At 36.7% G+C, this 26,827-nt stretch overlaps 1 protein-coding gene across 5 annotated transcripts in view; it reads right to left on the reverse strand.

The window, feature by feature from the left end:
• The window catches only part of LOC104561866 (retinol-binding protein 1), a 46,630-nt gene that overhangs the window by 3,832 nt on the left and 15,971 nt on the right, over positions 1 to 26,827 (reverse strand). For 2 of the 5 annotated variants that reach the window (XM_062005538.1, XM_062005539.1), the window contains 3 exons: positions 21,384 to 21,567; positions 17,336 to 17,445; positions 11,043 to 12,999 (listed from right to left, as the gene is read on the reverse strand). In XM_062005538.1, the coding sequence (XP_061861522.1) occupies positions 12,590 to 12,999; positions 17,336 to 17,445; positions 21,384 to 21,567 (704 nt within the window). In that variant the 3' untranslated portion in view covers positions 11,043 to 12,589. Of the gene's footprint in view, positions 1 to 150; positions 253 to 10,164; positions 10,344 to 10,964; positions 13,000 to 17,335; positions 17,446 to 21,383; positions 21,568 to 26,827 lie in introns of those variants that run through there. The other 3 variants (XM_062005540.1, XM_010207708.2, XM_062005541.1) reach the window with 3 other exon arrangements.

Consider the following 26,827-nt stretch of genomic DNA (forward strand, 5'->3'; position numbering starts at 1 on the left):
ATGATGGCTCCAAATGAAATTGCTGCTTTAGAAACTAGTCAAATGCTGCACCAATACATAATTATGTCAAAGTATGTCAAGATAACACAGGGCACAGCCTGCTGTGTTACATCTGACCAGGGCAGTAAAAACCTTTTTACGTGACCTTACCAGGTGCATTTCATCTCCTTCAATCCACTGGGTCCAACCACGACCTTCTTTTTCTCCATTTTGTACACAAAGAAGCTTATCTCCATCCCATGATACAGTGGTCTAACAAAAGAGACATGTTCAGTGTTACTGTAGTATTCTCTGATATTATTATTAATTACCTTACTGCAAAACTTATCCCTATCATAATAAATTACTAACCTATCTCAGAATAAAAATAGTTGTAGAGTGTTATACACTTAGGACACACAAAAGACCACAAAACAAATGAGCTTACATAGAAAGTTGCCACCCATCTGCCTGTGAAAACCTGGAAGGATAAGATAGAGCTGCTTAATGAAGGAAAAGAAAATCATAACAGTAATTGAGTAAGAGTGTGCCCCTCTCCCTGCTGACAAATACAGCAGCAGCAAAGATGTGCTGCATAATACTGTATTTGCAAAAGGAGCAGAATGGTTTGAAAGGATCAGCAAACTGGTATCTCTGCTTTCTGTAACTGTAGCTGGAGAACTACTTGAACCAGAACCAGTAGAATAAGAGTGAGAGTAAGGTAACACAGGATTCAGCAGAGCACTTGTGAATTTTGGTGCTGTCCTGAGGAGTTCAGTAGAACTCAATTTATAGCACTACTTAAATGTATGAGGGTGCATCGTGCAGCTTCTTACTCCAGTTAGTCTTTACTGATAATTTGCCTTTCATGTCTCCCTAAGAGAAGCAATACTTGGTAAGATGGAAGGGGAAAAGCAGTGACAATCTGTGCTCCATGAGGATAGTTTAACACCAATATTAGCACATGGGTTTTAAAGCAAATTGTATGAAGTGAATCTGAGAACTAAATGTGGAAGCACTGACTACCCTGTAAAAGTCTGCAGCCACTGTCTGTATGAGTAGCCAAATATGGAGAGAGGAGAATTCTGCCCTGTCATTAAAGGAAAACTTACTGCACCCATCTTGTGTAGTTTCTAAGAAAAGAAACCAGTCTACATTCTGGAAAATGAGTTCAACATTTAAGCATCACATAGCCCTATTTATTTATATATGTCACAAACAATTAATTCTCAAATGATAGCTATGATAGCCACATCCTTTAAATGAGAACAGCCAGCAGTCTCCCCTGGGAAGCTTTAGACTAAACAGGCATGGAAAATGAATCACTAGAAAGAGTGGCAGCATTGACAACGACAAGCAAGGCTTTGTTATTGATCCCATATAGTCTGTTGACACCTAGGGGTGGGGTCTCTGAAAGACAAACTCATGTATCCTTGCTAGAAATATCTATGATTTGGAAAATGCATTCCCAGTTCCTCTGTTTACTATTGTAACATGACATATTTAAACTACATAGTAGATCACAACTTAAAATATATAATCTATATATTTTAATCTTTTAATCTATAAATACTAATGCAGGAAGGAACAACACATTGGGGTAGAGCTGTAGTTAATATGGCCATCATAATTTAAATCCTCTTCCATACCTGTTTTGAATCTGCAGATATCCAGTTGGAGATGATAACAAATAATAGTAGTCAGTGAAAATGTTTAATTTATAAGTTAGCACATCTAGAGAAATTCTGTTGATATTAAAAAATGAATGTATCAGAAAATGGACATTTATACAGATGACTTTTAGATGTGAGGGATACTGCTGAATGAAGCATTTGTACATACAGCTTTGCTTAGTAACCATACTTATTTTTATCCATTATTAGCTCAGCATAGTTCAATTAAACTAGTTTACTAGTTACATTTTCTGTGTTTATATGTGAATTCAAAGGCAATATGCTATCATAAAGTAAGATCCAACTTTATTAATACTACTAATGTTCAAAGTCAGTTGTGGAAGTTTTAGTCTTGATGGTATTTACTAGCTTTGCACGTGTAGAGGCAACTGAGAAACGTTTGTAGCAGTGCAAGGATCTCTTTTCAGCCTCTAAGGGTGACTGATATTGTTTCATCTCAGGAAACAACATACTTTTTTTCTCTGGATTTCTTGTTTTTCTAGTCAATATTAGACCTTGCTTTTGGCAATGTGGTGATAACCACAAAGAATATAATACAGACTGTTAACCAAGCTGTTATCAGCCTCTGCCTTCCCTCTGAGAAATATAACTACTGAAGGGATATGAGTAAACCATACAGTTTCTGATTTTTGTATGTGGCTATTTTGCTATAAAGGTTATGCAGGACAGACTATATTGCAGGAGAACATAGTGTCCTCTTCTGTGTTAGCAGGAAAAATCACTTCATGTCAGTAAGATTAATCAGTGGCATAGGATGATTTTTATCTTTTCATTCTTTAGGTCAAAGGAAAGGCACAAGTAACACAGAAGATAGAAACTTGTCTTTAAAAATCTCATTGAAATAAGCTCTTCCATCCCAAAAATCTCTCTTGGAGACACACATTGAGTAATGTAAATTTCTTAGAAAAATAGATTTTTATAATTAACCTTGTTTGCCACCATTTTGATAACAGCATTACCTAACATTTGCCTGATTACAGAGACTGAGGCACTAGCTTCTACCTGGAATGACTGAAAATCTTTGGTGAGCACAACATCCCCAGCCAGCCAGCTCCTTCATCTTTCTCCACAAGCAAGAGGAGGACAAGTAGACAAACACTGAGGACACTGGAGACCGTCCTGATGGTAACAACAAACTAGAAGAAAATGCAGTAGCTCCCTAAAACAGAAGGTTCCTACCATTTCAGGCATAGGGTACTACTTGTTGGATAAATGGAAGACTTCATTTATTCCTTTCAACTAGGTAGTACATAATCTAGTTTACCAGAAGCAAGTTTAAGTTTTGCTTACTTACTAGCTGATGACATGTAAACCTGAGATGAATACTTAGGTCAAATGCATATAGTTCCACAAGAAACTTCAATAGAAAAAAAGTGATTAATGTGTGTAGTCCATAGTGTGATTAAAAACACTGAGGAAGCACAAGAAAAGTTAATGGAGTATGACAAATAAGAATAAGTCTTGCCTCCGTTTAACTTTTCTCCAAAATTCTAAGCACCAGTATTGCTCATGTTTTGGATTATATACTCTGTGCTCTTTAGGTGTAATAACTGAGAACAGAGCTCCCCTAATTGGTGAAGCAGCCTTGGAAGCCTGAGAACACTGTTCAAGTTTTATTTTTATGATAGGATTTCTGTAGTCTTACACTTCTTTGTGTACTTAAGATATTTTTCTGCTATTACCTGGCCATTCAAATACTTTTGATAGTGATTTAATCTCTTGTATGGATATTTAAATACGTGTGCATAGAAACATCATTTTCCTGAAAATTAAATCTAGATGATAAAGTATACTCATTTTTTTTTCAGTTATAGACAAGGTAGATTTACTACATGAAATATTTAGTAAAACTAAAACAAATCTATTGAGTATGTATTTGCATTATCTCTAGTAGCAGTAGTGAAGTATTGTAGAATTGCAATAGATATTACTTCCTGCTTCTAGTGGCAAGTCATATCCACTCACAGCCAGGGATTACTGACTTTTCTTTTATCAGAGAACTTTGCACTTCCCAGTGAGGTCTAAGTGCAAAAACATTTGATGTTGGCTCTGCACAATGTTTCTCATTCTCATGTTGGCTGTCCCTAAGGTGCTTGCTTGCATCATGTGCTCTGCAGTTTGGTGTTTTACATTCACCTGTATTTTACAGGTGAATGAAAGAAAATAACATTTGGGCTTTTTTAGAGTAGTTGAGCTTTATTTGTTAATGTTACACAGATCTTCAACACATTGCATCTACCACCTTTCATCAAAAATATACTATTGATTTCCCATCTACGGGAGAAACAGAGCAATACAAGTTCTATTTTTCTGCTACTTCCCTTCAGAGTGTTGCCACTATATTATGGTGCAGCAAGTGACTGCAATGCTCTAAAACTGCACAATACACTCCATGCTTGAACTCAATCCAGTAATCCTCTCCTTATGAGAATGACCAGTCATTTTACCACTGTAATTATGATTTAAGAAGCATTATACAACAGAAAATAATTGTGTAGGTCACATGACACAGGAAAATGCAGTTTGAGCTGTGTCCTATATTGTGTTTACAAATTACGCTGAATAAAAGATCCTAGGATTTTTGGTCAAATGTGGCACTATATCCTCCAAGATATTGAATACCTTCTCAAGATAAAGCATTTTCATCTGTAATAAGCATCAAAGTGATATAAAAAACCCCTCTGGTAACCAGTCTGCAGGGGAAAATGTTATCAAATGAAGTGCTGATTGAATAAGCTAATGTTGGCATCACAGACAAAACCTAATGCAACTGTGAAGAGATATGCTGCACACTGCTAACAGGAGGGTTACAGCCATAGTCAGGGATTGTCATCTGTCTTAAAAGGAGTGTCACTCCTTTTATCTGACCACATCTGCATCTGACACATTGGTGACAGATAAATTACTGAGAAAACAGCAACAGACACAAGGACTCCTGCACTTTACTGATACTATTGCTGTACTATACTGGACTTTACTAAGGTATTATTGCTAGACAAAGGCTATATGTATTTAGCAATCCCATAGCTACGTCAAATGATAAAGACTACGTAAACCTTTCCTTTCCTTACTATTTTCATGTTCCTCCCCATAGAAGCATTTACAAATCCAACTTCTCATTTCAACATTCCTGTTTTTAGCCATACAGCAATAGTTCCCAAAGTTAACTCACAGGAAATGGTCGGTAGTACAATATAACACATTTCTCAGCTGCTTGTGGAGCTGGCAGATAAGATATCACATAATAAGCATCTACAGGACCCTGTGATTCTGTGACTGTGAAACGTGTTACTGAAAGGCAAGCTGGTTATAAGGTGGGCATCCTGAACCTGACTGATGAGCTTACAGAAGTTCACTGTAGTCAAAAGATGAGACACTTCCAAAAGCAGTATTTTGGCTCTATGATTGTCAGTGTCTCCATTGCTAGCAAAGGAGCTTAGGACTGGATTGACAAATTTTAGATCAAAGGTAAACTGCTGTCAGATAGCATCAGATCTTTAACGTTCAAATGCCTTCTGTAGAATCCTTGTGCCTAAGAGAATGAATGAAAGCAATGACTAGAGATACTTTACAGGGAGTAAGAAAGTAAACATCCAAAAGCTCCTGGCTAGGCAGGTGATAATACATGGGAAGAGGAGTAGAATCAATATTTTGGACAGTACATAATGTTTTATTCTTAAGGATGGTGGATTTTTTTTCCTTACTGAAATAAAGTTGTATACAAATGAAATAAAAAAGGGAACACTTCTGTATATCCTATCCCAGAACAAAAAGTACCAATCAGTGCATCCAATTAATTTTGTGCAAGGATCAGAATCGATTCTAAGACACTTACTGTTTAAATTAATGTGTATAATTGATTTATCCTCTGTGTCATTTTAGCAAGATGCAATAATACGTAACACTAATGTTTTGTTATTCAAAATTGGTTTTGGTAAGTCTAGTTCTCAGGTTTTCAGCTGATTCTTTCTGATTGCACTTTCTGCATTTGTAACTCTCTGAGCTTTTTAAGATTCACAAAAAGCTGAAAAGCTAAGCCTATCCAATACCCTCTCCTCTACAAGGCTTCAGTACGTCTGCAGTGGTTTTAACTAGCTCAAAGCTTCTGAACAGTCTCAGGTTTTAGATGTGAATCCAGCACTGCAAAATTTGAAGGTAAAGACAAGTTACATGGCAAAGATTCTAGAAATCTCACTTGATATCATCATACAATTGTGCTGAGCATATCACTTTACAGGTAAGAAGAGGTAATGGCAAAAGAGCATCCAGTGTGAAGCAAGGCAGAAAAAAGAACCGAAACAGCTCCTCTCTTTACTGAGGAACGGAGACTGAACAGTTTTAGAGAGCCTGAGACATATTCAAGAGTGGATGTCTGATCTCTCTACTTGTGGACATGTAGAAAACATTTCTTCAGAATGTAGAAAACTACATGAAGATCTTCTACTTCAAATTAATCCCACCTCCACCCCCCCCCCCCCCCAAGTGTCAGGGACAAATACAATGAGGAGCGTGGTGATTTACAGTACTGTAGAGAAGGCACTACCTCTGAGAAATGATTAGCATATATACAGAGACAGTAACCTAAAAACACCTTCCAGCAACAGTCATTCTAGACAATGCTTATTCCAGCAAAGCATATGAGAAAATGCCTACAGGCCAAGTAGAAAAGGACAGCATTCAAGAAAGTAAAGAAACAAAAGAGTTGAATCAGAGGCATCAGGTAAGGACATATTGCTGATCTTTCATTTTGCTAGGCAGGCACAATTTGAGTTTTTTCAAATTTAGTAGGGGGACCCCTACTAAGATTCCAAGTATTGAAATGTTCTTATTAGTGGTTGTTTTTCTGGCAGTAAAGTTTTCATTCCAATACCTACTCTAAACTAGATTAACAGCTGTGAATTCCATTTGTGGAACAGAGGAACCTTGCTTAAATAACTAGATAAGTTGCATGAGCCATGTGATTTTATAACAGGGCTTTACCCTGGTCTTGAAGAAGTATAAATAGTGTCCAGAACAACTCAACTTTATTACATTTTTCCTGAATACAACCTAGAGAGGAATCAGTTTCACATTAGGGATGTTTGTTATTTAAAGCAGAGTCATAATTAGTTTCAAACAACTTACCTCTTTTCACTAGGATAGCGTACATGTAAGTAGCATTGGTTTGTGTGACAGAAGGTCAAATGCCTATGAATAATCCTTATGTGGCTGCCTTAAACAACTGTACATTTTCAGGATGATGTTTCATGAGGTAAGATGTATGACAGATCTGATGAGTGAATTCTACCACTCCCAAACTCCCCAGCATGTCTTTACTATGATTAAAAGTTACATCCCTTCGATAAGCAATCCATAAGCTTAGAATGCATTGAGTATCAACTGTCTTCTTGGAAGTACCTTGCACTGTGATTAGTGACCTCTCCTATGTCCACATATCTGTGTGGTTAAACTAGAAAGGCTTTTGAGTTTCTCAAGATTCTGAAGTAACAAATTTTCACTTCCCAAAAGAAACAGAATCTTAAACGAACTGATGTCACAAACTGCTGTCACCTTCACAAAACAGAATCATCGAAAAGCTTGTTCCATACAAGAAAGTGACAGTTAAAGGTCAAAAAAAAAGGACAGTGAAATTGCTAAGGTTTATCCAGTCATTTAACTCACTGTTCCAGAAAGTTCAGACAGGCTGCCAGGAGTGACCAACTATAAAAATGAAAAAATCCTAACTGAAATGAAGGAGAGGGCCTATACTATCACAGCAGTATTAATTTCCACTGTCAGACCTTCAACTGACTTCTAAAATAAGTATTGGCAAAACCTTTTAGCCTTTACTCATCACAGACAGTATCGATTCGGAATTATTATAGTTACACTCTACCCTGACTGACTGAAAGACATGCTTTACCAATAAAAGGTGAACAGTTTCAGTGAATTACACAAAAGATCTAACCTGTTCACTGTGCTAGTATTATTTTTACTGGTATGTTAACTCTACTTAGATGATCTATTCTTCATTAAAAGAAAAAATGACCTCTATCTATTGGACAGATTACTTCTAAGGTTATTTTCGCTCATCTCCCGGTGATTGCTCTGCTGTATAAATTAATGTTTAAAGTGTAATTTGTCTTATCCATGTTACTTTGTACTTCTCACTCATTGAGCTACTTGGATAAAACCTGCACGGTGGTCTATTCAGTCCACAATATAAATGACAATAATTGATTCTCAATCTTTGCAATCATACAAGTTGACTATTAATTATTAAGCCATTTAGGGCATGCAGTTTTACAAGCTACAGGTGAAAAAGCAAACACTAACAATGATATTCAACCTTTGCTTTTATGGTGGTTTTCTTTGCAACACCACGCAGGGAGTGGTCCATTATCCTTACATCACCTGCAGAATCTCTCAAGACCCTTTCTGGATCATTGGAATTATTTTGTTGCTTCATAACTCCAAGTTTAGCCTGACATTATGGTTATCAAATTTGGGCTGAAGTGGCTTCAGAAAAGACAGCTTCTTGCACTGTTTTGCCTTTGAGAAAATAGAGGTGTCATGTAGAAAAGAAACTTTTAATAAGAAAAGTGAACTTACAAAGTATGACAGATTGCTACAAGGCAAGTAGAGAATCAGTGATCAGTGACCTTAACTGTATAGCTGCAGTTGGCATCTGCTGTTGTAGGCTGTAAAGGGACAAAGAGGATTTCTGAAAGTTTTTGTGGAGTTACATGCCTAAATCATTCTCCACAAACGAAACAGTGAGGGTTAGTGACTACTCCCTGGGGTTTTTTTGGAAGAGGCAAAAAAGATGCTGGCACCTTCTGCTTCCAAGGCTGAGTAAGCATTTTGTACTAAATAGCTAATAGATAAAATGTTGGAAGTAGGTTGAACCAGGTTACGCTCCAAATCATATTCACTGTTCTAGTAACTAGAATAATCTTTCTCTAATTCCTTCTTTCTGGTTCAACAATTTGCATCGTCCCTGTCACTCAGTTCAGCAAAACAGAGAAGAGAATTTTGGCCTGTAACAAGTAATGAAACACTTAGGTTGTCAGGAAATTATGAGTTGAAGAGAAATTAAAAAAGCAGGACTAACCAAGGGCCACACTTCCACATCTTCTCAATCTGATTTGTTGGCACAGTGGTCGTGTGATACATTTTTTTAAGAACTCATTACAGGTATGTGCTAGATAGCCTCAGAGCACATTTACTTCTTTCTGTTACATAGGGGATGTTTTATTCCACCCTTTAGATGAAGCTTAGTAGAGTACAGACAATGCTTAGTTGGAGATAGTTCTGTACACACACAAACCAGTGTGACTGACTCAAGCTTTTGCACTTGAGCCGATGTTTTGAACTTTGCTATCTTTAACTGTAATTTAGCCACCTAAATTAATTCTAAAGACCTAAAGTCATTCTTTGGGCTTGTAACTGTTCAGTGGATCTAGACCTTATTATCCCCATTAAGAGCCTTTCAGTAGTCAAAACTGCATTACAACACAGGGGCACCTTCCTATACACAAATACATGTTGCTTCTCCCTCCTGTGAATTTCGTATTCTGCACTCTATCATGCCTCTATCCCCTATCAACAAGGAGTACAGAATGAATAGCTCAAGCACTTGCTAGCTAGCCCTTTTTTTTCCTCCTGTTCACAGCCTTTCCCTTTCCTGCCATCACCAGAGCAAAAGCAAATTTGCATATCCCAGTGTTAGAGTACTGTATTGGTTTTAAGTGGCACTGTCTTGCTAAGAATAGAAACCTATTAATTCTTTTTTTATGTGATTTCTCCTCTGTAGCCCCTCCTGAGATAATTTTCTTTTGCTTATCAACTTCTTCACTGTAGGATATTGCAGGTGTTGTGCTTTCACACTAACAGGAAAGAACTCTGCATTCTCAAGTTTTTCCCGTTAATTGGTATTGATCAGTCGTAAGTTAGAAAATATTGTCTCTCTGGCAAGCAAAAAGAGCTCATAAGGCAGAGCCCTCAGTGTGTGCTTATTGACTGCAGTAAGATTTGTTCCAGTAGGCTAATTAATGCATCTGCTCTAATAAATCCACCTAGGAGGAAGGAGCCCAGGAACAAGGACAGGAATAAAAAGCTGCAATTTCTAAGCACTTGGTGATTCTTACACATGGAGAATAGTGCCTGACCTTGCAATCAGGGGATTTCCTTTACTGCAAAACGTTACTCAGTCAAGAGATTCAGAAAGACTGAATGTCTTTTTCACTCACAAATATCCCAATGTAATTGAGTAACATTTAATAGAAGTTACTATTCCATCATTAACAAAATTCTTTTGTGTTCCTGATGAAAATTAGCATTTCTTTAATTAACAACATGCTAAAAACTGTGTGCAGACCTTGGCAAATTGAGAAGTACAGAAACAATTTTAAGAATAGCCATATAAAGTGGTTAACAGACGTGGTCTTGATGGACTTCAGGTTAGTGATATTGGGGTTTTTTTGTCCATTGTTACAATTCTAATTCTTACCATGCACTTGCGATCATCCACCCCAGCTAAATCCTCCTCAAACTCCTTTCCTACATCAAATTCCATGATGTAGTTTCTAAAAGTGCTTAGCGTTTTAATGATCATGTGATCTCCACTCTGAAGGATTTCTTTGTCAGGTTTTAGCAAGTTTGCTATTTTTCTTACAGCAACATTCACATCTGAAAAAGGAAAAGAATTATTTTAATCCAGAAAGGTCTACCACAAAAAGAAGCTTGGAGGGCTTGGGAAACCTAAACCAACCAAACAAAAATGCCCAGATCTTTCAGTCCAGCTTTCTCATCAGGAAAAAAAACCAAACCATAAACTAATTATTTTAACTTAAATAAGTTAATGTTTTGATTTTCTCAGTATGTGGAATCTTAATAAGTACCATTTGTATTTGCCAGATAATAAGGCCTTCAATATTTCTCTAGAAATACTAGCACTTTGTATTAAATGCAAACACACAGAATTGCATTGAGTACATTACTGTCCATTACACATCAAAAATTCACTCTTTTTCAAGTTACAGTTGTTTTTTAAAGCCTGGTATCTGCCACTTACCTCTTCAAGCTACGTAGTTTGGACTCTGCTTTAATGTAAACATCAAGATGGCAAAAAGTAGAGGCTGCTCAGGACCAAGCAATTTTGCATAAGGCAATTCTTAAAGTGCATTCCTGAAAAAAATACTTCTCACACAAATGACTTATGCCTGTACAAGAAAAAAACCCACAGATTTCTGCAAAGACCAGGACAGGTTGTATTTATTATTTATTAAAAAAACATGAAGGGAACCTTACCCAGTGCTTTCAGATACTCCTCAAAATTGTCGTTGCTGACCATTTTCCAGTACCCATTGAAATCTGCAGGCATCCTCACTTTAGGTAATTGGCAAAATCAAAGTCTCGGAACAGTGCGTTAAAAGTGCACCACAGAACTCACTGACTTTCTTTGTGGTGAGTCTGAACTCCGGTTTCTTTTATCTGTTTTTTAGACCACGTAGCTATGCAAGTCCTTCTAATCCGATTATTGTTGAAGTGTTGCATTTAAATCCTTCTACAAAGCTGAACCTCTGAAATTTCTAATGACAGCAGGATGACTTGATTGAAACAGCATGAAATATTCACCTTCCGTATAACTTCTGTAAGGGTGCTGATTATCTGGAGATCCATTTTAACCATATTGCTCATAATTTTTTGGATCACTCAGAAAAAGACCTTTTAAAACAGTTTTAGCTTAGGACATTAGCCAAACTTAGACAAGTGCCTTTTTTATGAGTTTTTTGAGGCATATCTTTCCTCCTTGAATATATTCCAGTTACTTTATGCCAGCTTCTTTTCAGAAAATGACCACACAGACTTTTTCTGTGGAACCAACTTGTGTCTGGCATTACTTGAACATGTTGCACAAGCTCCTTAATTCTAGAGAACTACCAGCAGAAGCTGTTTGGCCAACTGAGAGCTTAAAAAGGGCCAGTGAGGAGGAAACTTGTATTAAGGAGCAGTGGTTAGTTCTGTATATTGAGAAATGCTACATCACTATTGAATGCACGCTTTCAGTTAATTTTATCAATATTAAACACAGAAGTAGCAAGTCATGGAGACTATATTCTTTGAAGGTGTATTCTGTCAGAACTGAGATCCAGTGAAGCAGCAGAATAGGTAACATAGTACGTAAAAGAATGGATTTTTCTGGCTAACATTAGGGCTGAAATACTGAGACAGCCTTTTAGCTATTTTCATTTATTTTCCACAGTGTATTTTCAAATGCTATAGCTGATGTTCCTCTTGGCTATGTTATCCACTCCAGGGCTTTGGTTATTTCTTACTGTTATAGAAGACTCTGAATCAGAGAAGCAAAGAAATCCACTTTAAATCTGAGGACTGTCCTCATCTAAGGATGAGGACTGTCTGTCATTTGTGTATCTGGAGGCTTAGAAGTGACAGAAATGGTGCATGCATTTTTAAGTGCTTGCATGAAAGGAATATTTCTTTCCATCTCTTGTCCAAACTGCAAAGACACAAAGTTATTCATGGTCCTAAAAAACCACCAAAGTTTAGCAATAATATATATTTAAATATATAAAGAAAAGTTATGGTTCATTTTATTTTGCTTCTTCAGAACAGCAGGGTATCTTCATGCTACAAACTGCAGAATTACAGAATTACTATTCAGGAAAACACTATGTTTGACCCTGGAGATTAATATTTATTATTAAGATTTGATTTTCGTGAGGAAGCTGTTCTTTATCTATTTTAAGCTATGCAGGTGAGCATCTTGATTTGCTTTAACACTACCACACACAAAGCCATGAACTTAAAGCACCACATGCTGGACCAAATGTACTTTCCCGTCATTAACAAGAAACAACTTTCTCAAGAACTTTACGTGAGGAAATGCCAGGTCTGTCCACATACCACAGGCATCAGTTGTTTAGTGGGTTTACTGTTGTGCCATGCAACTTAAGAGGCTGAAGCAAGTCACCTTTGTTCTTCTGCTCACTTTCTTCTGTGTAGATATTATGATGTGCAATGTAGGATATAACAGAATCTGGTACGAGATACTTTACACTTAATCCTCTGCAGAGTGCATAGCGTATCTGCGTTGCGCTGATTTCATTCTGAATCCACTCTTTCACCAGAAAAATGTTGTGCTGAAATTTAGTTAAAAGGTCTGATTCACTGATATACTGAGCAGGATCAGAGCCAGCACGGCTAATACAGACCAAACCAAACTTTTCCACTATTTCTTTGATATGTTCTTCCTTCCAGAGATTTGGTATCTTAAATGTCTGTAGAAAATCAGCCCCACAGAGCAGTTTTATTTCTGGTAGAGCTAGAAAGATAAAAGGAAATGAGAGATTTTGATACTTTCTCAGTTTTCTAGGAAGTTTATACTTAAAATTGGTTTTAACTCATCACTTCTTTTTTTTTACTTTTTCATTTTTTCTTTAAAAATCATTTACCTCTACTCCAGCTTTCTTTCAAAAGGCTGCAGGGAAAACTCAGCATAGATTTTACGTGTCTGGTCAGAGTTACTTTATCACCTACTTCATCACCACCCACAACATATCAAATCTTATACAATGTTATAGGAGAATTATACAATTATTATACAAAGTTATCAGAGAATTACACAATTACACAATGTAATAGGAGAATTATACAGTGTTCTAGGACAATTATTGCTCCATTCAGGCAAGCTCAAAAGGGGAAGAAGCAAAAATGAGAATTATTTTAGCACGAAGACTAGTCTTGGTTGAGCACAGCTACTACACCAGCCTGTCCTGCTTGCTTTGCTCAGGTACTGTGGCAACACTCCCTCGCTTGCCAGTCTTAATGCATGTGGCTCCTCATCCCTCAGGGAGCCCTTCTCCACTCTGGCACACACACATAACATTTGCATCCTATTGCTACAGACAGAGAATAACCTAACATTTCACCTGGGTTTGTGAGCTATAACATCTAACACATGTCAGACTGTATCTAATCTAACTACCCTCACCGGTACTACAAACTAGTTAGATGCCCTACTAAGTTTCATTTTATTTTTAGAGAAACTTGAACTAGCAGAAGATAATACAGATAATTTTATGTTTCACATGGCCATGGCATTTTTGTTCCATTACAAAGAGATCTAAAGCCAAGTTTGTTTTGAATAACGATCAAGAATATTTCACTAGTCCATTTTTTTTGCTCTTTCCACTTGTTTTCTGCTCTCTGCCTAAGCCCCAGTTTCCTCTTTCCTCAAAGTGTATTGTGCAGCACTCACCGTTATACCATTCAAGTATTTTACATACATTGGCTAGTTATTTTCACAGCCTTGCATTCATGTGAAATGAGGGGGAAGAATGGAGGTATCATCTCCATCCTACATTTATTTGTGGTTGTAGATGGTTAGCACATCTGCAAGCCTTACACAAACACCTTACATCAGCAACTCGAAAAACAAGAAACATACCAGTGATGATTACAAAAAATATACCTTAAGATACACTCAGTTTTGCAGAGGTTTAGTATACACCACTGAGTTAACTACAACAAATATTTCTCCTCGTCTTACACCCCTCACTATATACCTTCCTATACATCCCTCACTATATACCTATGTCCTATGACAAAGAAGGCACTGCACTGTACTTTCTTGTGCTCTGAATGCAGCAGTACAACACAAGGACTGTAAGAGACAATGCTATCTTGAAACATCCATGCCCAACAGAATCACCATAGGCTGTCCACATATTTAAGAAAACAGTTCTGTCTTTTTTAGCATTTCTAATTAGCATATTTGGTAGGAATGTGGATTTTTTATAAGTCTCCTCCCCTACAAATCACCTAGTAATTTTCATTTTGATACCCACACAGGCTGGAACACTTAGATCCAGCACCCTCATCTCTGACGTTTGAGCTAGTTCTAAAGTACCTGCAGAAGTGGTCTGTGATCCTTGTGTGTTGAGGACTACATGAGTATGAAACTGAAAGTATGTCCCAGATGCTTCTGACAGATGATGAAAGGTAAGACATCAAGAATCTTGGGGTTCACACAACCCTGGAAGGCCTATCATGGTAAAACTGATATTTTCTCCTTCATCCCTTCCAAGCTGTCCTCTGCCCCTCTATTTCTTCATGCCCAATCTTCTTGTTTTTCACTCACAGATTTTCTTCATTTCCAGGTCCCTGTCCCCAGTTCCATGTTCAGACTGTTTCCAGTCCCCTGCTTTCCAGAGCCCTACCACGGCTTTATGTCCCAGCTTTCTTTTTACTTAACAGCAACCTCCACAATGAAACAGTACTCTGCCCCAAGCTGTATTAGAGATAATAATACACCAGAGCTTTTATAGTGTTGATGGATTTTCTCTCAATGTACATGCATTGCAATTCTAAGTTACTAGAAGCTAATTAACAGATGGTAGGCTTAACAAAAAGGCTGACAACTTTACAAATACCTCTCTGCATAACCCCACATCCTCTGTGCCAATGAGAAAAACGTGTCTTTGGCCTTACAAGGGTACTTTGCTAAATGATGATCTGCAGCTTCCACTATAGATAATGGTATAAAACCCAAATGGCTGCTGGAATGCTACATTTCTTAATAAGTACAATAACCTTTCTTTCAGGTCATGGTATGTCTGGATGAAGGAAATCTTTGTTTGTTTTTGATTGGTGTAGCTCAGTCAATGATAGCGGACAGAAATGAACTGCAATTCTTTGAAGTGTTGTTCAAGGAAAAAGGAGAGGGTAAACTAAAGGAGAAATAACTAGTAACACACAGAGGAAGCAGTTGGATTTAAGGTTTAATTAAGGGAGACTGCTGTTGGAATATGCCAGGGAAAAACATTCAAGAGGTGACAACAAAGTTGTTCATGTAAGGCAACTGAGAGATTTGAAGTGCAGGGGATTCAATTAAAACTGAAATGAAGACAATCAACCTGCTCTTGTAAGTAGGAGAAGAAACATTGCATGTGAAGCTGTCTTTGGTGAATCAAGGAAAGAGGGCAAAGCCCTGGTCACTGAAAAATAGAGAAAAAGAACTCTGTAGTTCGAATGACAAGAACCAATAGCTATTCTAAGTTCATTTAAACTGCAATCATTTGTCTATCCATGTTCTCAGTGAACCATTTAATTTTCAACATTTATAGAAGTGACCTGATTATTTCATGTGGAACAAAATCATGAGGTTCAGCAACATGCAAAGAAGTCTTACAGTTTAGTAGGCATACACTTAGTACAAAAAACGTGTATTATGGAATTTTTCCACCACTAAATTCAACATCAAGTTAATATTTGTGAAAGCCTCCATTATGTGACTGAGTCTGTATACAAACTTCACAGAAACCCCCTATTCATCAGATTGCACTGTTGGGAGGGTTAGGGGAGAGGAACTGGGTAACAGTTGCCTGCCATTAGAAAATTGTGTTAATCTGCATTTATTTATGAGAAAGGGGAGGAACTTTATTCTGCTCTGGAGTTCTCAGACTCTTGCCCATGCTAGACACCAAAGGAAGTGGGAGGAAAATATCCCATTCCTTCTTGGTGGACCACATGTTTAATTCAGCCAATCTGTATCACTGTCAGTCAAAGCACTGAAGGCAGAAAAAGTAACAATAAGATGCTACCCCTTCTCTGTTCAATCAAACAGATTGTTCTTCATGTATAGCTGCCAGACAGAATACTAAATAAAAACAAAAAATCCAGCCTCAATGTACTAGAAGAAGAGAAACCTATTTCTCACCCATCCTCCTTCTCACCTAGTTTTTGCTGTGCCTTTTGTTTTCTACTGTATGATGATAACTGATGAATTCTAAACTAACTATTGGGAAAGAAAGACTAACTTTGACATTTCTTAACCATTTTTACATAAAACTCTCTAGAGTTTGAAATAATGATAGAAAATAATAGTCAAAAACATTTTGTCTTTACTACTTTAACAGTAATTTTCCTTAGTGTGGCAATGTGGAATAATCTTACCTGTCGCTTGAGCACAATCTTTAATCCCAGCAGACACAAGATTCCACCCCAGTCCAAACACTTGGAAACTTTTTCCCTACTATCTATAAAAATACAATAACTCTTCTTTTGGAGACTTTTGTACAACCATGAACAATTTAAGTATATTATTCATGTTCAAGAAATGCTGCAACACTACAGGAAAATATAATGCATCAAAAATCCAGCAGCATCCTTGAAAGTAGTATTGCTGGGGAATATGATAAAACAGGAAACTCAAACCTGACAGTCTTTCCAGAACCTGTCACACTTTTAATGTTAACCACAGCTCTTCTGTCCAGAAATGGAATAAACACCAATGCATCAGCATCACTGGTGGGATATCCATATACTTCATCCATTGTCTAACACTAGAATTACAGTTCTAAGTAACCTATTTTTTTTGTATTTTTTTATTCACATATACTATACTTTGCAAAACCAACAGGGCTACAAAACGGTTAAAGAGATGTTTATAAGGCCAAGGATTAATACAACTCCAAAGTAAGTCTCTTATCTATGTGGGAGTTACTACAAAATAACTACAGCAACAGTCATGTTGACATTTGTCATGGCTTGTTTTTGGCAGGCAGCTCCAACCCTCAAAACTTAAGCTACTGGGTTCAATTAGGCTGGTCTAGTAAAGTTGCATTGGTTTTAATGCTAAAGAAAGAATATGAACCAACCTGAATGCTGGTAAGAAAGTGAATCCTCTGTAGACCTTTCTATGGGCCATTTGTTTTTCATGAATTCCTTCTTGGACTGGAGCAATCTGAGTGATTCATTGTAATGGTGCCTGCATTTAAAATAAAGGCTTCTGTGTGAGGTAATCCTCTCGGAGATGCACAAAGTGATTACCTGGCACTTTCAGATTCAAGAACACAGTTTGCTTTTATGCACTTTGGATTTGAATACAATTTGTCAAGTATTTAGCATATTCATTCTACCATGAGATTAGTATCAATGTCGTTAACATTCTGCAGAATTCACAAGCAATGACATTCTGGTTTTCAGTTCTTTTTTGAAATGATACCATTATGGCAATTTTGGTATCAACACTACTTTTAAAACATTGTGGAGGTTTTTGCTGGAAATAGGATTAAATCACACTGCAATCACTAGATTTAATTTCTTGATTAAATACAACCCCTCATGATAATGTTTCTATAATGTGAGCTTAGTTTTCAAGAGAAGACATTCTTGTTCTCTCTAATCTTCTTCTCCATAAAAACATGTTCTCAGAATTCTCACCTTGTGTTTTTCCCTTTTATTTTAATTGAAAGAATCACAGTCCTGAAGAAGTCCAAGAATACAATTCTCATTTGACTTTTTACATCTTCCATGTTTCTAATTTTGCTGAGTTCAGATCCACAAAGGAAGGCAAGGATTCTCTTACCAGTTTTTCCAGGCTTCTCTTACTTCATTCTTTTGCTGCTCATGATCACTGGTGCCCCATTTCAATACTGGTACTATAACCTCATGGTTGTGGACCTTTGTTTGATCATGAGGACAAATGTTAATCTTAAATCCCAACGCTTCAACTCTCTTCCTTCCAAATCAGCATGGCCTTGCCTGTTTAGAGTAGTCCCTGACTTGCACCATCCCGAGCCATGCTTAGGTATTGCTCCTAATGGCATGAGCCAAAATTAATTCTGGAAACAAGCTCACAGGTAAACAGAATAGGTGCACCCTGCTTCAAGCCAGTCTCTTGTCTCTGACTAGTATATGTCTAGCCAAAGTGACTGTCAGGTCTCATATAACTGTGTCAAAGCAAAGATTATGAGTTACATGGCACAGTACAAATTCAGTATGTGTACAAAATCATAGACAACCCTTTGAATGTCTGGCCTAAGGAATGAATTCACAGTTTACTGATTTAAATGTACACTCTTCAAATCATGCAAATACTTTTAGCCATAGGAATAAGTTTCACAAATGAGAAGAACTCACACCTAGACAAGCTGCGTAACTATCTCCAGTAATTTTTGATGCTCAGCCGTTGGCTAAAGCAACTACACAGACAAGAGGTGAGGGACAGATGGTGGTAGAGAGTAGGTAGCAGTACCTTGGCCTGTGCCTCCCTACATCTCTATTTTAATCCTGCCTTGCTGTAAACAGGCTGATGCTATGTATAGTCATGTAAACTGACTTCATATCATGGAATGACATTCTTGGGCCATGATTCACAAATAAGAACTCTTGGCAAAGAGCTCACTGCAGGACTAACATTATACTATTAAATCTTAACTGCCAAAAGTTTTGTGCAGCAGGCATTTCAAGTACTGGGGCAAGAAGGGTTATGTTATTTTAAAGATACACCAAAAAGGACAAACCAATCTGTCAGTTTATCAAGCATTTTTTATACTGTTTTATACACAGTATGAAACTTTGAATAACTATTTAATTAAATCACAAGCACAATTCAATGAATGCTGGGTAAGGCAGATCTTTGCCAATTCTAAATTAATTCATATTGTATCAGCACCACAATCAAATCTACATTGCAACAGGAATAAATGTAGTTCTTTGCTTACAAAATTCTTTTCTTGTCTAGGAAGAATATTCAGGAACAGCAGCAAAGTGGGAAATAATTCTATCATGTTTCCTCCTCCTCTCTAAAAAAAGCCTCAAGATTGTCTCCAAAATTTCCATGCTCACTTCATATAGCAGGCAACTAATAGCACTACCACAAGTGGGATATGGGCTTTGCTGCTCAAAACTCTTGTATGTTGTAACTATTTGGGAGCCTCTTCAAAGTCCACAGATTTTGATGAAATACGACAATTTCATTGCACTCAGGTAGAACAAGTGCTCTAGAAAAACCCATTCATGTGTCTCAGGACACAATGTTCTACTGCAGTTAAGTGAACAATTCAAAATACTGATAAGAAGAGACATTTAGGTACAATAATATTTTCTTCCTAGGCCTTACAATACTACAATCTCTTTCTATTGGTACTAAAGTTTCCTACCTGAGGGAGCTTTATAGCAAATGCAGCAATTGGTTCTTGGTTCTCTAACCAGGGAAGAATTTATAGATTAACTTTCAGCACTTACAAAGAAGCACAACTCCACAATAAACCGTTGCCCATTTATACTTGGTAAGGATCTAGCCTTAAAGCCATCTCTTCATCTAATATTCACATATGACAGTTAAAATCCAGTAAAAACCAAAAACACCTCAATGTGCTATTTCACTGGGAAGCTGTTTTCCCATTCAAGGGTTCAGCATTAGATTATGGCACTGGTTCAGCTCATTAATAAAGGTCATTGTTTGGGGTAAAAAAAAAGCTTTAAAGTCATTGCTCTCCCTAACAGACATCCATTATAACATCTTGTGAATGTTTTTACAAAACTAGAGTGGCAGGAAGTTGAGCTGTTCATACCACATGGACACTATTTTCTCTCAGCACAAAATCAGACCTACATCTTTTATTTGTTTTATCTCTTATACTGAAGGACTTTGAAGTGGATTTACAATTTACAAACTCAATTTTGCAAGCAGGTCTGCAAGATTGCACAAGTAGCTCTGCCTTTGTAAATAGGATCACCTGACCTATAAGATTTGTTGCTGCTTCTCTGGAAGAATGTTGTTTTCCAAAACTGAAATTTAGGAGAAAACTCTCATACCCAAGCAATACTCCAGGACAGACCTTCTAGTGATTTCTCACACTGGAATACACAAGTGAGGTAACAGAAAAGAACAGATAAGTTTTCTGCAAAGAGAGAGTAGCATTGCCTAGCCTTCTGCTCTGATTATATTCTGCTGCCTGGAGGTTAAGGGGCAGAAGCAGCAAGTTTTCCGCTTTAACAGTGTAAGTTCACTCCTGCTGCACCTACATTTCAAAAAGTGGTTAGCACAAGGAGTTTGTGTTTCCATATCTTGCCCCATAATGCACTTATTATGAAGACCAACCATGGTGGAAAGGCACGTTTCAACGTCCTTGTATCAAGTTAACAGAAATTGTTTTAATTCCAGCACAAAACCACAGCAAACTCATTGATTTTGAAGAAAACATCAGCAGCTATGCTTTTAACCCATAAATTTATGGGTTTAACTTGCCATTGGAGTTAAGAAAACTTTTCAGGGCCATGTGAATATATAAACCTGTGTGAAGGTGACAGAGCACTGGAAGATGCTTCCCAGATGGGTTGTTGAGTCTCCTTCTCTGGGGACATTCAAAACCCACCTGGAAAAGTTCCTGTGTGATCTACTCTAGGTGGTCCTGCTCTAGCAAGAGGGTTGGACTAGATGATCTTTTGAGGTCCCTTCCAACCCTTAAGACTCTATGATAATGATGTCACCATAGCTAATCTGGAATAGGGGTGCTCCTGAAGAATATGTTTGTAAACTCTCTTACTTTCTGATTAAAATCTCTATATTGCCTGCTTAGAGACTTTAAAACAGACAAAATAACACGAGAGCCAAGAACTTTGCTGCAGAACACTTTCGGTGACTACAATTTTCCAAGACCCTTTCTTGGCACTGGCTTTCTACATGCATTTACTTAAATGGCATGAATGCAGCACTGCAATGTACGGCACAGCTCTGGGGAAAGCCTGTCTGTTTTGCACTAGGAAAGGAAATACTTGAGCTAAGACATACTGACTATACAGACTTTCTGAAGCAATGTAACGTGAAGTTTTGTTCTCAAATCTTAATACATTATCTCACAGCAGATAATGACATAAACAAACATGTTCTGCTCTACCTGGGTGTTAAAAACAAATTACCTTAGTACTTTTACTGTCTCTGTCCATGTTTCCTGCTCACTCTCCCATGGATCAACTCGAATCCAGTCAGATGTCTTCAGTGCTAGTTTAGCCATTGCTACCCGATGTCTTGCTGAAACCAAGCCTTTCTTTCCATAGTTGTCATTAACAGGAGACATTATGCCTTCAATCACCTGATACCTTCCTTTTGAAAAAAAAGAAAAGAAAAAAAGAAAAATAAGTCATCTTCATAGAATATTGAAGATTTAGGGTAGACAGAACCTTTGGAGCCCATCTAGTCTGACCTCAAACTAGATAATTTGAAGCTTTTAAGAGGCTATGAACAAGAAACAGCAATAAACAGCAGCTTTCTTGTTTCTCTGTGAAGTGCTAACAATTATTACCAATATGTTTACCCTATTAGATGATGCAAAAAGGAAAGGTGGATGAACACACAATTTTCAAGCAAGTAGAGATGTTTATAATTTATGATGCAAACTATCAAAATTGCTAAATATAATTAAGTTTTATATTCCAATAAGTACATCTTTTATACAGTCAGAGCAATGGATGACTTAAATGATCACTGCTTTGTTCTTAAGTATCTGATGCTTGTTATTTATCAAAATCATTGTTCCAAAGCAAGATTTAGAGCATATTACTGCAGCCATGATTAATGCAACTCAGAGAAATCAGAAGATTCAAGAAGAAAGATGGAGTCTAAAATGACAATTACAGCACTATGGCTCAAACACCAGTTTAGCAGCCATTAAAGGCCCTTCTACCTGGCTGATTGTGTATATTAAACTGAAAATATGTCCATATTTTGTTAATCCTGTAACATAATATAATCATTAACACAAGCTCTTTTTGTTAGACTTTGCAGTTCTGGCTTCAAATTTGGAAACAAAAGTGTAACTCTTATTTTAACAAATCAACAGGGAAATCAAGCACTGATATGAGCTGCATCCCTCAAGAAACAGAGAGGAGAGAAAGGATGTTTCAGAAACTACAAAAAATGATTTCTAAGGTAACACATGCATTTTAAATACTATGATAAATAAGATATTGAAGGGGGAAAAAAACCTTTCTTTTTTGAATACAATTGTCTTAAAGAAACTGAAATGATGCAGCAAGTTCTCTTTACTGCTTTGTAATTAAAATGATACCCTTGGACTCAATTTCTGATACTGGTACATGACAATTTAATATTCAGACAGTTTAGTAACTTGACAGTAATTTTGATGTAATAGAGTAAAACTTTCAAAAGAATTTTAGTGAGTTGCACTTAAAAACAGCACTAAAATTCAGTGAGATTTATGAGCCTGTTAAAATGTCAGTCAAAACTATCTTCTGTGTTAAAATTTTCTCATTGTAAGTCAATAGAACGAGATAAAGTTTTCCAGAAACATGAACAGATATGTATAGAAAGTCCATCTCTTGATCTGAAATGGCAAATATTTTCATTTGACATAAATAATTATTCTCTGATGTTTTGATGAAAAGACAATGCTGTAACAAATTCCCATTTAAAGGTAAAGAAATTACCATTCCATTATTAATTCCCGTTACCCTTATTAAAAGGTTTTTTTCTTACACAAAAGTTTTCCACGTTTCAGTTCCTTTCTCTTCAGTTTCTACAGATAAATGAATTCATTAAATGTAAAAAGTAAAATTATGAGAGATCATGCTAGCAAACAAAGATTGCAACACCACTGTATCCTTGTGAGCTATAAAGGTTTCAGTCTCTCATCTGGCCTAGAGCTGCGAAAAATGGATAAGAGCTTCTGATGTCATATCAGCTTCTTCCAAAGCAGAAATTAAACTAAGTGGAAGAGTAAAATCAAGGTTGCTAGTATTTAAGGTACCATACAATGCAATAATTATTTAAGATGACTTACAGCAACTGAGTAACCTGGCACTATACAAACATGATATATATGAGAACCTTCCACCTAAAAATATAAGCTTCAGCACTCAAAATACAGAATATTTAACAAATTGTATCCTCTGCACTAACTTAAAAGTTCACCTACTCAAATATGTCACTCAGATCTGCAAAGACAATTATTATTTTTTCTTTTTTTAAAATTTAATTTCCACTGGGATTCTTTTATCTGTCCCAGAAATTATTCCAGGTACTTTCAAACCTTCATTGGTCCAGAATTATCTTTGAATTCTGTTTCTTTGGAATGCTATTTGTTTTTATCATGAGGCATTTCATTATTGCTTGTCTGAAGTATGTGTAAATATTCCCCCAGGCTCCTAAATGACTTTGTTTTTCAAAATGTACCTATGAAAAGCAGCAAAAACTTTCCTCTTGCTAGGAACTTCATTATTCTCTAAGAACTATTTAGGACAACTGGTTAAAAAACTCAATATAACAAAAGTAATGAAACAAAAAAATGGCCCTCAAACATTTTAAAGCAGTAGTATTAATGGAAACAGGTATTCAATAGTCTGCTGTCACTACCACAAATTGAAATGCTGAATTAGTTTATTAATACTAAGTCAAATTTATCAAATGTCAATTTCATATCAAATTTTATGTGTATTTTGGTGGGGCTTTTAAAGACGTAATTTCATCCAGTATTAAGTCTGTCATTTACTATTAATATTATTATTTATTCATAAGAAGTAAATAACCACTATGGAAAATCAAATAAAGGAAATACTTCCATTCATTTAACTCTTGCCTGCTACTCATCTTCATCTCGGTGTCACAGCAGAATCCACAACAGGCTCTTGAGTCTTTGCAAACTCTGCAGCTTTTAGGTTTTAGTAGGAATAACTCCAGTGCTCTTTTTTGTTCTGTAATCTCCAGGGAAGGTTGTAATGGGGCTTTGTGCCTGAGTGCTGCTTTATTTCACTCCTTTTCCAAAATGCTGTTAAGTAAGTATTATGAAATAGTACTGGTTTAGCACAAACAAAGTTTCTAGAAACTTTACTCCTTGCTGAACAGTGCCTAAAAAAATGTAAGCCTCTTTGGCATTTCTATGACAATTGAGCATTAGGCACATTCCTTTATCCAGTCTGATTCCTTATACAAAAGTCACTACTCCAGGTGCTATCTTTTAGATAAAATTTAAAATTTACAGCATCTCACTAGCTGTACCAATGTACATTAGTCATAAGTAATGACAGTATCAAAAGATGAACATTTCATGCTAAGTTTACTATGTAGAAGATTTTATGGTTTTGTATGACTGAAAACAGCAGATGACCCAACACACTTGTTTTAGTGTAGCTTGGTACCAGCCTTCTAGAACTCCAAACCTTTAAAAGTTTAATCGATTAGGCTTACATAAAAATATTACAGATGAATGCCAATCTCATCTTTAGGTTACAATGAAATTTCTTATCACTCAGTATTCAGCCCTCCCAACTTACACTTTTAACTGGAAAAAAAACAGAGCCTCTCCTGTAGCATCTATGACATCAATTAAAGATGACATCAACTCAAAGATGAAAATTTTCCCTTCCTGCAGACATGGACATTAGTTTAAAGATCCTATAGTTCTCATCCACAAGAAAAAAAAAAACCTCAAAAACAACATTCCACCCTCAAAAACATGCCCAAACTCAAACACCAAAAAAATTCCAAATGAAAACTACTAAGCAAAAAACATCAGACAAAAAAAACAAACCCAAAACTACTTCAAAGCCCAACCACCAAAAAATCTACCCAAAAAGCAAACACCAAACCTCCCCTTAAAAACCCTATTGAAAACCAACAACCAAAAAGCCTCCCTGCACACCCCCCACACCCTAATCAAGATGACAGTTTATAACTCATCACTTCTAAGGCTTCTTTTCAAAGTCTGTAAGCATCAGCCAAAGAAAATTCCTTGGACTTATGTTTTTTTCTAGAGACTGTCCCAATTTCCTTTTCAGCACTGGACAAGAGACTAACTTCTATATAGAATCATACAATCACAGAATGGTAGGGTTGGAAGGGACCTTTAGAGATCATCTACTCCAACCTCCCTGCCAAAGCAGGTCCACTTAGATCAGGTCACACAGGAATGTGGCCAGGTGGGATTCCTTAAAGGAAGGAGTGTCCATACCCTCCCTGGGCAGCCTGTGCCAGGGCTCCCTCACCTCAACAGTGAAATAGCTTTTCCTTATGTTTAAATGAAACTTTTTGTGTTCCAGTTTCATCCCATTACCCCTTGTCCTGTCACTAGATACAATGGAAAAAGTGATGCCCCAACTTCCTGACATCCACCATTTATATACTTGCAAATATTAATGAGATCCCCCCTCAGTCTCCTGTTATTCAGACTAAACAGTCTCAGTTCTGGCAGCCCTACCTCATAAGGAAGATATTCCAGTCCCCTGATAATCTTGGTGGCCCTGTGCTGGACTCTCTGCAGAAGGTTTCTATCCCTCTTGAGCTGGACACAGGATTACAAATACTTCGTTTGAATTTGGGAAGGTTTGTCCAGGAATAAGCATTTTCCCTGCTTCATTAAGCCTGTTCTAAGGGTGTAAACTTACCTAAGTATCTACAATTTAACAAAATGAGGCTGATAATTTCAATTTTACTGCATAGTGTGTACACAACAGCAAATATATAAATAACAAAAATCACTTTTATCACTGACTAGTCAACCTCCTTCATGAGGAAAGCTGCAGCTATTTCACAATGTAGAAGCAAATGATGTTGGAAAATAGTTACAATACAATCTCATCTAAGATGCAACATTAATGTCATTTTTTATTTCTTCACTGAAACAACCACTGGCACACTTGCTTTTATGCATATTTTTAGTTAAGTGAATAATTCAATTTCTTTTATCAGCCTTCTGTGCTTGACTACCTCGGCACTAAAATAACATGATAAAATTCTGTACTGAACTAACAGTAATGGTTTCCCTTGAACCCAAAAGAAATCAACAGTTAACTTCCCAGAACTCTCAGCCTACTAATGCTAGGAAAACAAATACGAGGATTTTTCATTGTTTCATTAAACAAAAATGTTCATTTTATTTCTATTATATTTTATTTATATGTTAATTTTTATTTCTATCAACTGAGGTTGAAGGAGGGATATCTAACATCTTTCTTCAGATATCATGCAAGGAAGACAACAAAACCAAAACCACCTTGACCATGACCACATACAAGCCATCCCAAATATTTGAGTTGTTCAAAACTATTTACAGACTAAACATCAAAAAACCACCATCCTGTGCTTACCTTCCCATGACATGTATGTAGGGATTGCCAAGCATGAAAAAGGAAAAGAAAATAGGGAAGACTTGGTTTTTTAGTTCATGTTCAGTCACCCTCTGTGAGGGTGATTTTCCTTCAACAGAAGGAAAATCAAAAGGGGTAAACAATTCAGCAATCATGGCATTGAAAGTCAAATATATCAGAGCAATAATGGACATTCGTTTAGAATAGATCTCCATAGGATGGATGACTTTACCTTCACCACTTCAGAGTGCTTGAAAGATGCA

Source organism: Colius striatus, chromosome 12 (assembly GCF_028858725.1).
Source record: "Colius striatus isolate bColStr4 chromosome 12, bColStr4.1.hap1, whole genome shotgun sequence".
Classification (NCBI taxonomy): Eukaryota; Metazoa; Chordata; class Aves; order Coliiformes; family Coliidae; genus Colius; species Colius striatus.